At 42.2% G+C, this 12,688-nt stretch overlaps 1 protein-coding gene across 1 annotated transcript in view; it reads left to right on the top strand.

The window, feature by feature from the left end:
• The window catches only part of LOC120926631 (merlin-like), an 89,445-nt gene that overhangs the window by 43,894 nt on the left and 32,863 nt on the right, over nucleotides 1-12,688 (top strand). The window contains exon 5 of the mRNA XM_040336753.1: nucleotides 10,548-10,631. Coding sequence (XP_040192687.1) covers nucleotides 10,548-10,631 — 84 coding nt within the window. The remainder of the gene's footprint in view (nucleotides 1-10,547; nucleotides 10,632-12,688) is intronic.

Genomic DNA, 12,688 nt, shown 5'->3' with positions numbered 1-12,688 from the left:
AACCCAGCGCATCATAGGACATGATTATTCACATAAATACATTGCAATGTGCTGGTTGATGCTGTATATGGATTTTGGCGATTCTATTCAGAATTAATGGCAAAGAACCGCAAAGTATATAGCGTCAATATGCTTTGCAGTAACACATGTTGCATTGTTGAAGGGAAGAACTGCTAATTTCTCAAATCCATCTTTTTTGGGGTGTCAATAGTTTAGTAGATCCTGGTGTCTGACAGCTAGGAATGGTGTTTTGAGAAGGAGGATCCATTTTTTAGGGCCCTTTTCTTAAAGCATCCATCCTATACATAAGAATATCTTGGTTTGTATTCATTTTAAAGGTGGCACACAATCATGATGTTCCTTTGTGGTATAGATACCTGCCCACATGCCTGGCCTGCTGGTTGGTAACAACATGTTGTTTTTATGTATTACATTTATTTAAAATCTGTTCTTGTAACACAACTGTTGGATGTCAATGAAACAAACTTTACATGTTTGTTTCATTGACATCCAACAGTTGTGTTATTGTTATTGCTAAGTTTGGAAAATCTCTCACCCCTTCAATTTGATAGTTTGCTGTGATGGTGTAATGCAATGATATGCAAATCTCAAAGACTCATATTTTATTTACAATTGAAAACATATGAAATGTTTAAATTATGAAAACGTACCATTTTAAGAAAAAAATAAGGTTACTTTAAAATTGATGTCAGCAACACATCTCGAAAAAGTTGGGACAGGGCAACAAAAAGCTGTGACTAAAAATTGTCAAACAATTTCAGAATAATGTTCCTTAATGCAAAGCCTTTAGTAAATAATATCATCAAAAGTTTCAGAGGAACTGTAGAAATCTCTGTGCGCAAGGAAAAAATAAGGGACAAAGCTGAAACGCAATATTGAATGCCTGTGATCTTTGGGCCCTCAGACAGCACTGCATTAAAAACAAGCATGATCGACACCACTGCTCAGGAATACTGTTTGCTATGCCACCCAAAAATGCAAGGTAAAACGCTATCGTGCAAAGAAGAAGCCATATCTATACATGATCCAGAAATACTGCTGTTTCTCTGGGCCAAAGCTCATTCAAAATTGTTGCAAAGTGGCAAAGTGTTCTGTAGTCATGCAAATTTTAATTTGTCATTCTTTTTGGCAACCATGGGTCCACGTCCTCCAAACTAAGGAGGAGAGAGACCTTTCAACTTTTTATCAGCACTCAGTTCAAAAGCTTGCATCTCTCATGGTATAGGGTGCATTAGTGTGTATGGAATGGGCAGCTTGCACAACTGGAAAGACACCATAAATGCTAAAAGATACATCCAGATTGTAGAGCAGTTTATACTCCCATCCAGATGACATCTTTTCCCTGCATATTTTAACAGGATCATGTAAAACCACATAGCACATGGCAAAAGCATGGCTTCATAATAGAAGAGTCTGAGCGGGTTCACACTGGGGCGAGTTGCGATCTGACTTTATGTCGCCTCAAGTCGTCCCAAGTCGCGCTGTAGAGAAAAACAATGGAAGTGAATGGGAGCGGTGTTAATACACACGACTCAAGGAGATCCGACTTCAGAAAAGGTTCCTGTACTACTTCAATCCGACTTGTAGGCGATTTGTACCCATTGATTTCAATGGAAGTCGCCTCAGAAGTCGGATCACTGTCTTAACTGAAGCGACTTTCCAGGAAGATAACATACATTTCTCAGCCAAACCTCTCCTGTACCCCTCCCTCCCCCTCCCTCTCCCAGAGCTGATTGTTGTTTTATTGGCCACTGGAAAGTCTCCTGTCCTGGAGACGACTTCAAGTTGTGTTGTAAATCGCCCCAGATCGCCCTGTGGTTCATGTTCAAGTCGTGTCGGAGTCGCCTCTGAAAGTCGCGCTGGAAGTCGTGTCGCCCTAGTGTGAACCAAGAGTCTGGGTGTTCAGGCCCTTCACTAATTTAAAATATTTGGTGTACCTTGAAACGAAAAGTACAACAAAGAAGACCCAGGACTGTTGTGCAGTTAGAATCCTATATTATTATAGTTGTCCCATTTGTCACAGAACTTATTCTAATCTCATGGCCTTGAAGAACCATGAACGCAATCACTATGAAGCAAAAAGGCATCATTGTTTGCAGTGTGGAAAGACTTTTAAATGGAAGAGACAACTAACCAGGCACCTGTTTGTTCATGCACAAGAGGAGTCCCAGTCTAACTCCCAACCACCTGTAGAACGAATAGCGAGTACTGTAGATGATCATCAGGCTGAAAGATCCACTGGATTTTGTAAGAGATCCAGGAAATCAAGTAGCCCCATTTCTAGGAATTCAAAGAAGCAGTGCAGTTATTTTGGTAACAACGCACCATTCACAAAAGATCCGATTTGCACAGCTTGTGACGTTTTGTTTTCCAGCAGTGATGAGTTAAGAAAACATGTTTGTAGCGAAAGCCTCATTAAAATGCCAAACCCTGACAACGAAGAACTAGGAAAAACAACGTTGTCAAAAGAGGATTCAGAGCGCCCATATGGTTGTGATGTATGCGGCCGCACCTATCGGCATGCCGGAAGCCTTCTTAACCACAAGAACACTCACAAGAAAGGACTTTATAAGTGTTCGTTATGCAACAAGCAATTTTCCAACCCTATGGCCATTAAAAACCATCTCCGCACTCATGCCGTTAAGAAGAAATTTCAGTGCGTGGAGTGTGGAAAGGCATTTCGGTCTTCCCAAAAGTTGGTCTGTCACATCAGATCTCACACGGGTGTAGGGCCCTTCCGATGCCCAATTTGCAATCGTGAATTTAGCAGCAAACTGACACTTAGGCACCATCAAAGGACACACAAAAAATCGCATTCTTTCCGGTCTTCCTCTCCAGCAGTGCCATCTGATGAAGAAACAAACATTTGTGAAAACACATCAGACTCTTGCAAGGTGGAGCCAACTCAGGATTTCCCACCCTCTCAAGAACGGAAATACAAGTGTAACCAGTGTGATCGGTCTTACCGCCATGCCAGTAGTCTATTTAACCATAAAAAAACTCATAGGACCGGTGTCTACAAGTGCCCCAACTGCCTAAAGGAATTCTTTAACCTGATGGCCTATAATAACCACCTCCGTATTCACAAATTCCCCCTGCGAAGACTGTGGAAAAGCCTTTCGTATTGCTGGTCACCTTGAAGCCCATCGCAAGATCCACGAGCAAGAAGGAGCTTTCAATTGTTCCAGTTTTGAACATCACCAACTAACGCATAATGGTCCGGATAATGACGTTCTAGAACCTCAGCCAATATCCAACTTAATGGTTGAGGTGACATGAGCGCAGCGATGGAGGGCGGCATGGCCCTTTTGTATGTACGAGTAAATTATCTCTTCCTCTTCGTTTTCTAAAACTGATCTTTCCAAGGACTCTCATTCTTTTTTTCAGGAACCTCTGCTGTGTTCCATTAACACTTCTAAGGATGTCCTCATGTAAATTAACTGAATAACGAATTGTCATGCAAAGTCACCTTCGAAATGGAACAAAATGGTACAGTTTGTTCCTACATTACATGCCTTTTTTTTCTTTTTCTTTAAAAAAGAACAATGAAGGATCAACCTTCACTTAACTGATGCACTTCTGTGGAAAAAAAAAAAATTAAATATGGTGCTTTATTGAAACATTTGACACCAAGGTGTCTCGTTACTGCAGAGTGATGTTGTAAATCACACCTGCTTTGTTTAGTTAGGTTATTTGTACACTTTTTCTCTGCACCCCTCTAGGGGAGGATAAAAGAACAATGCGACTGGGACTCAAAGTCTGAGCAACTGGGGTTGGAGGGGTACATCATAGGGCAACGCATGTTGCTTCAAAACGGGTTTGCAAATTGCCCAGCCAATGTCTACAGCACTGTGCAGCGGTCTGGTTTTAATAATTTATATTGTACAGGGTTCCGGGAACCTGCAAAACTGACAGTGTGGGTAGATAAACTTATTTGGAAAATCAAAAAAAAAAAAAGAATCCTATATTAGGCAAGATTGGGACACGTTCCTCTCCCAAAACTGCAGCAACTTGTCTCCTCAGTTCCCAGACGTTTTCAGAGTGTTGTTAAAAGAAGATGGGATGCTACACCGTGGTAAACATGGTCCTGTTCCAACTTTCTTGAGACATTTTGCTGCCCTCAATTTCAAAATTAACTTATTAAAATGGTACATTTTCTCAGTTTAATCACTTCAATACCAGACCTTTTTACCCACTTCCTGCCCAGGCCAGATTTCAGATTTCAGCACTGTGACATTTTGAATGACAATTACTTAGTCATGTAACACTTTACGGAATTTTTTTTTTTTATCATTTATTGAGAGAGATAGAGCTTTTCTTTGGTGGTGTTTAATGACCACAGTTTTTTTTTTTTGCTTTTACAAATAAAAAAATATCAAAACGCTTATAAATAAAGAACGTCATGCCATTTTGAAAATAAATATAATTTTTTCATAAATTTAGGCCAAAATTTATTCTGCTACATTTCTTTTGTAAAAATAACCCATATTAGTGTATAGTATTTGTGTGAAAGTTATAGGGCCAGATCCACGAAGCAGTTACGCTGGCGTATCTATTGATACGCCACGTAACTGCTAGGTTGCTCCGGCGTATCTTTGTTTTGTATCCACAAAACAAGATACGCCTGAAGCTGGGCTAGATCTGACTGGCGTACGTCTTAGTACGCCATCGGATCTTAGGTGCATATTTACGCTGGCCGCTAGGTGGCGCTTCCGTCGATTTCCGCGTTGAGTATGCAAATTAGCTAGATACGCCAATCCACAAACGTACGTCCGGCCGGCGCATTTTTTTACGTCGGTCCGTAAGGCTTTTTCCGGCATAAATTTACCCCTGCTATATGAGGCGTATCCTATGTTAAGTATGGACGTCGTTCCCGCGTCGAATTTTGGAAATTTTACGTCGTTTGCGTAAGTCGTTCGCGAATTGGGCTTTGCGTAGAATTACGTTCACGTCGAAAGCATTGGCTTGTTGCGGGTTAATTTGGAGCATGCGCATTGGGATACCCCCACGGACGGCGCATGCGCCATTCAGAAAAAGACGTAATTTACGTTGGGTCAAGACGTATTAACATAAAACATGCCCCCATCTCATCCATTTGAATTGCGCGCCCTTACGCCAACACAGTTACACTACGCCGCCGTAACTTACGGCGCAAATTCTTTGAGGATACGGAAAATACGCTGTAAGTTACGGCGGCGTAGTGTATCTGAGATACGCTACGACGGACGGAACAATGCGCCGCGCTACGTGGATCTGGCCCATAGAGTCTACAAACTATGGTATATACAGAATATTTGAAAATTTATCAGTCTTGACAATATAATTGCCTTGGTACCATGTGATCACTATGACCAATCACAGAGATCACACAGTTACACAGTTGTAAGCAAGACATCATGAATGACAACATTGTTTACTATTTTGACTGTAATCGCTGTTCACAGTGGCCCAATACCATGATTGGTTATCGGCTGTGTTCAGTGGACACAATGCTAACATGCTAACAGAGTGCCCTTCTGGGGGGATTTAAGGGTACATCCGCCCAGAACAACACAGCACCGTCCCGGACATTTATGTACATTTTCCAGGTGGGAAGCAGTTAAACATTGATATATTTTCCATTTTCTATTGGAAATTGGAGTTATAGTTATAGGCAGCAGCTGCCCATCTATAAGAGGCACAGGGGCACTGCCCCCCTAATCAATGCATCCAGCACTGCACCCTGAGTCCACCCAGTTGTGTGACAATAGCAAATTCATATTTGCTATTGTCTTCCTGATTCTCCTCCTGACCAATCAAGAAGCCGGTCCTGGAACCCGATTTGCCAAGAGGAGAAGCGATTAGATTTGCCTGCCGAGGAGGGGGAGGAGACACAGGGTGAAGCCGAGGAGGAGGAAGCGCTGCCCGCAACCTGGATGGGGTAAGTGCCGTGCTAGTGGGCTGATGATTGAGTGACCCGGGGGCGGGGTGCGACCCCGACCAACTGGGGAAGAGGTGGGGGGTGGTGGGCAATTTTGCCCCACAAAAAAATGGAGCATAAGCCACCACTTTTTTTAGGGTGACAACTGTCTCCTAACTGTGGTTCTGCATTCTCGACCTGTTGCACAGAACAAACAGAAACTTGTTACCTTTCTTGTTGCATTATGCTTGTACTGGCTTTAGATATATCCATTGGCCCAGATTCACGTAGGAGGGCGTATCTTTGTGCGGGCGTAGCGTATCCTAGATACGCTACGCCACCGTAACTTAGAGAGGCGAGTACCATATTCACAAAGAACTTGCGCCCTAAGTTACGGCGGCGTAGCGTAAATGGGCCGGCGTAAGCCCCGCCTAATTCAAACTAGGCTGGTAGGGGGCGTGTTGTATGGTAATGAATCGTGACCCCACGTAAATGACGCACCTAACGAATGGCGCATGTTCAGTATCACGTCAAATTTTCTCTGTAAATTACGTCGGCTCAATGCTTAGTCGACGTGAATGTAACCTACGCCCATCCCCATTCACGTACGACTTACGCAAACGACGTAAAATACGACGCTGTTCCGATGTTTCCGACGTCCATACCTAACATGACTTACCCCTGCTTTATGAGGGGTTAAGTTTCTCCGGTCGGACACCTTACGTAAACAGAGTATTTTAATACGCCGGGCGCAAGTACGTTCGTGAATCGGCATACCTAGCTCATTTGCATATTCGACTCTGAAATATACGGAAGTGCCCCTAGCGGCCAGCGTAAATATGCACCCCAAGATACGACGGCGTAGGAGACTTGCGCCGCTCGTATCTTGGCAACCGTGAGGCGTATCTGATTCTATGAATCAGGCGCGAAGATACGACGGTGCACATTCGGACTTACGATGGCGTATCTGGAGATATGCCGTCGTAAGTCCTTTGTGAATCCGGGCCCTGGTGTTTAGTGTGAAATGCTAAAGACACAGATTTAAATAACTTAAAATAAGACAAAATTAGCTTAAAATAAATTGATTTGGAAGTTGTAGATCTGTGGAATGCCTTAACAGTCTTGATCTGGTTGCACACACTGTGTAATTACCTTTTAATGAAAGCATTTGCATTCAATTTATGGCTTCGCATTCATTCCCTTAAATGTTACTCTAACATGAGCTGCTAATGAGCCATAAAATGGAAGCTAATATTTGATGGTAAACTGGAAATATCATCTGTGCGTGTTAACTGCAGTCTAATTTAATGTGTCTAAAATCTAATGAATAATTGAGAACGTCTGCTTCATGCAGAGCCAATTACTCATTTGGAGACACATTTACTGTTACTGTTCAACATGGATTTCCATATTTGATCATAATAAATAATTTAAATTTTCTGTACAATACACGTATGCTGACCTTAATGAAAAGTTTGGATAAATTAGATGCAGTTGGTTACATCAGTGATTAATACACGTTCCCTGTTCATTTAATATGGCAAAAATAAACTTTCATATATAAAAATAAATAGAGCTTTCTTTTACGGAAAATTTTTGTGAAAGGGCCGTCAATGAAAAAAATAGAAGTAGCAGAAATTAGTTTTCTTTTGCAACTGCATTTCATCACTGATTTTATTTAGAGCAGTTTAAGAGCTCTGAATACCAGGGAGCACTGATATGAAAATTGTTCACTACACTACACAGGGCAAACTGCAGACAGGCTGGATGTAAACAAAGCAAAGTTACACTCTCCTGGGTTTGTTCCTGGCAGTTCCCAAACCACAGGCATCAAAGTGGAATTTTATATGAAAAATCCTACATTTGTAAGCAGAAAGGTTCTTTCTCTTCTGCTGGGATTCTTACATCATTCCTTGCAAACTGCACTGTATCCGACATCTGCCAGGCCCAGGTACTAGGATAAATTATTTCCCATACACATCTGTGGGAGTTACGTCATCGCAGCCTGGTCAGTCGAGCTTGCCAAAGATCATGAACCCCTAGGAAACTAGCAAAACATGTTGACAATAGCGAGGGAGCATGTGAACTTTGCATCAATGGAATGGAGGTGAGTAAAGTTACTCTGTAATAGATTATATTTTCAACGTTGCCTGACAAGCCTGCATACATTTACACAGTCCAAATTTTGCCAGCTCAACCTCTGAAACATGTCCAAAATACACCCCTTTCTAACCAATGACACCCCAAAGCTCCTAGTTCACTCCCTGGTCATCTCTCGCCTCAACTACTGTAACTGCCTTCTCATTGGCTTACCTTTACATAGGCTATCCTCCCATTCAGTCCATCATGAATTCTGCTGCCAGACTTATCCCTCTAACCAACTGCTACTCCTCTCTGCCAATCCCTCCACTGGCTTCCAAAAATTCTCAAAATACCAACCTAATGTTTTTTTTTGTTCCTCTCAAGACCTCTGTCTCTCTAGCTCCCTCGCCACCTCCTCCCATGCTCGCCTCCAGGACTTTTCCTGAGCCTCTCCCATCCTATGGAACTCCCTACCCCCAATCTGTCCGATTATTTCCTACTCTGTTTGCTTTTAGACAATGCCTACACCTAACAACTGTACTTTTATTTTCTTCATCAGCTCATCCCCCACAGCTATTACCTTTTGTGTCACTTGACCCTTTCTCCTAGATTGTAATCTCTCATGAGAAGGGCCCTCTTATTCCTCCTGTATTGAATTGTTTTGTAACTGTACACTATATAAATCCTGTATAATAATAATAATAATTTAAAGTGGTTGTAAACCTCAGTCATGAAATTTGAGCAAAGCACATACAGTAAATCTGTAGTGTTTACTTATCTCTTCCCAAAGCTCTAAGTGTTGTTCCCCTCTGGTGCTTCGTTCATCCTTTAGTCACTTCTGAGAAGCTTTCCCGACACATGAAATACATTTGTTTTGGGAGGGGGGAAAGAGCTCAGAATGTATTTTGTCTATTCAGAACACTGTTCTGCTGTGTGAAGGAGGTGTATTTTTTTCCTCCAATTAGCTCTCACACACTGTAACTGCAGTCTCTCCGGCCCCTCCTTTGTGCTCCTGACAGATGAAGAAAGATTTTTAGGGGAAAATTATTTTTATTACATTTTACCAAAGAAAAGTACATGCAAAACATACAAAATTACAAGGTATAACCCGGTATCAGATCTCACTGAGTTAGTAACCTCATTATCATAGAAAACTAAGTATGTATAAGTACAAGCAAAGAAAAAAATCCCCCATCCGCTTTCCCATTTGTGCAATGTTCCTTAAGTGCATAGGAAAACTAGAGAAGGACTAAGGGCCCTATCAGCTACATTAATCATCATCATTGTATAGTAACCATAAGGAACAGTAAGGATCCCTTGGTTAAAACCCTTCAAATCACTTGTGCGTAAAATATGTCAGGGCTTCCACCGTAATACTAAAGAAAACTTTCGTTCAACCAAGAGTGTCAGTGTCTGAAAGCCAACACTGCGATACTTTTTCAAACTTATTGGCACAAACCCTACTGAAATATGTGGCCCTGTACAAAGGTAAAATCTTGTTAATTATGCCCTTCCAGTATGAAAGTGAAGGGGCCTCCATTTTTTTGGTGAAAGAAAGATGGCTCTGGGAGAGCACATGTCCCACCCCTTCTCGGAGCACTGAGGATTCGGGTCTCGGGCGGCTTACCCTGACCTTTGCCGACATGAGTGCTGTCCCTAAAGGTTCCAGGAGGCAGAGAGAGGCAACTGAAGTCCGTGAATTGACAGAAAGGAGCCACTGTCAGGAAGAATATCCAGGATCAGCACAGCGCTTACAGACCACTTGTCTGTCCTGGCTTACATCTGGCCAGGCCCCTCCATGAAGAAAGATTTTTAACACAATCTGCCCTTTTAAAGTTGTGTAGAGAGGAGATGACTGCAGATAAACAAGTAAAACCTAACAGGGTTTTCTGCAGCTGTAGTCCATCTACCTCAGGGTTCCAAGAACAGAAAACTGAGGCTGCGGTGTGCACTGGCTCATCAAACCTGGACAGTTGAGGCTGAAAAAACTTAGCCTAGTCCTGATTTTTCTGCTTAGGCCAGTCACTGCATCTGAATGCTGTAGAGTACCCCAAGAATAGGTAGGAAAATGAGATCTGCAGGATGAAGGTGCAGCTGTCAAATATGCAGAAATTGCATGATGCAACCATGTCAGCATGGACCAGAATCTCAAAGCAATGTTTGTGAAATGCAAAATACTGTAAATGGCACAAAGAATTGAGAGCAAAGGAAGGCTCGACCTAGTATTAGTATAGAGAGAGTCCCTAACAAACTGCTCTGTAAGTGTACTTTCTGTATGCATATAATCATCTATTGGCTACAGGCGATGCCGTATCTTAATATAGATTTTTGTAAGACGTAGACCTGCCAGAAATGACATACAGAGCAAGCGGAGTAGCAACAGAGGAGTGATAGATTTTTTACGTTTTGCTATATCTGTGCTAGTGTTAGAAGCACACAGAGAGGGTTGTTATTTCTTTAAATTTGCATTTGTTTTATTAAGGAGAAAGTTTAGATGTAATAACTGATTCTTGCAATTTTTTTAATATATGTCTACGTTTACTAGGTTAAGAAACAAATTCTGGATGAAGAAATCATTTGTTCTCCAGAGGCATCTGTTCTTTTGGCCTCCTATGCTGTTCAAGCTAAGGTGAGACCATAAAAAAGTGTTCTTATAAAATTGTATTGCTTCCAAGAAATGTCATACATAATCCTCATTTAAAAAGAAAAAAGCATGATCAAATTAAATTTAAATTGTGAGAATGTGGATGTTAGGAATAAATTAGAACTGCGCAGGCTTTAATTTTCTTTGCCTGTGATCATTTGTTTTACTTTGGCCAGTTACCCTTTTAGATTTTAGAAACTGTACACTTATGGCAACAGTTTGGGGTGGTACTTTTCTGTTTGAGCGTAACTGGGACACTTTCTTAAAAACTAGGGACCAGATCCACGAAAGAATTATGCCGGTGTATCTCTTGATACGCCGCGTAATTTCAAATTTTGCACGTCGTATCTTTGTTTTGTATCTACAAAACAAGATACGACTGCATCTCGGATCGATCCGACAGGCGTACGTCTTAGTACGCCGTCGGATCGTAGATGCATTTTTTCCGCCGGCCGCTAGGTGGCCTTTCCGTCGAATTCCGCGTCAAGTATGCAAATTAGCTAGTTACGGCGATCCACGAACGTACGTCCGGCCGGCGCATTTTTTTACGTCGTTTGCGTTTGGCTTTTTCCGGCGTATAGTTAAACCTACTATTATGAGGCGTACTCAATGTTAAGTATGGCCGTCGTTCCCGCCTCGCATTTTGAATTGTTTACGTCGTTTGCGTAAGTCGTTCGCGAATAGGGATTTTCGTAGAATGACGTCACCGTCTTAAACATTGGCTTGTTCTGGTTTCATTTCGAGCATGCGCACTGGGATACCCCCCACAGACGGCGCATGCGCCGTTAAAAAAAAACGTTGTTTGCGTCGGGTCACAACGTATTTACATAAAACACGCCCCCATTACATCCATTTGAAATCCCCGCCCTTACGCCGCCAAAGATACACTACGCCGCCGTAACTTAGGGCACGAATTCTTTGAGGATTCGAAAAAAAAAAAAAAAGTTATGGCGGCGTAGTGTATCTTAGATACGCTACGCCTGGTGGATATATGCGCCGCGCTACCTGGATCTGCCCCTAGGTCTATAAAGAAATAGTTTGATGAGTTTGGTGAAAATAAATTGAGTAGCTAGCACAGACATCTGACTACAATCCTATTGATGACCTTTGGAATTATTTGGAATTCTGATTACCAGGTCTTCTCGTCCAAAATCCTCATCAGACCCTAAAACGTAGACATATTGATGTCCATGGTTCTGGAATATGGTGTCCAACAAGCTTATATAGATGTGATAGTTAAGCGTTCACAAACTTATGTCCGTACAGTATATTTTATATTATATCAAAGTCCTGCTCCTACACCTGTGGAGCATGCTTCTTAGCACCACGCTTAATTTATCTTGTTCTTCTCTATTTTGAAACAATAGTCTGGTGCAAACAGGCAGATCAATATTACTGGTTTCACTTGGCATACCATTTTGGAGTGAAAAGCTGGTACCCCTGAAGAATTGGCAGTCTGGGGATTGGCTGATATTTCTAGATATCTCCTATTCACTAATCTTCCCAGTGGACATGGAAATATTAGCAGCAATATTAATTTCACATTGATTTTTAAGCATCATTTTTTCTTAAACACTATGGGCCAGATTCAGGTAGAATCGCGGCGGCGTAACGTATCGTAGATATGTTACACCGCCGCAATTATTCATCGCAAGTGCCTGATTCACCAAGCACTTGCGTGAAAAATTATGCCGGCGGCCTCCGGCGTAAGCCCGCGTAATTTAAAGGGGCGTGTGCCATTTAAATTAGGCGCGCTCCCGCGCCGGACCTACTGCGCATGCTCCGTTTCGGAATTCCCGCCGTGCTTTGCGCGAACTGACGTCATGTTTTCGATCGGCGACGTGCGTAGCGTACTTCCGTATTCCCGGACGTCTTACGCAAACGACGTGAAATTTTAAATTTCGACGCGAGAACGACGGCCATACTTTATACAGCAATAAGTTTGCTGTGTAAAGTTAAGGCACCGAAAACGGCGACTAACTTTGCGACGGGAAACTAGACTAGTGGCGACGTAGCGAACGGGAAAAACCGTCGTGGATCGC

Source organism: Rana temporaria, chromosome 2 (genome assembly GCF_905171775.1).
Source record: "Rana temporaria chromosome 2, aRanTem1.1, whole genome shotgun sequence".
NCBI lineage: Eukaryota > Metazoa > Chordata > Amphibia > Anura > Ranidae > Rana > Rana temporaria.
Note: the sequence above shows the minus strand (reverse complement) of the source record. Positions and strands in the feature narration are given on the sequence as shown.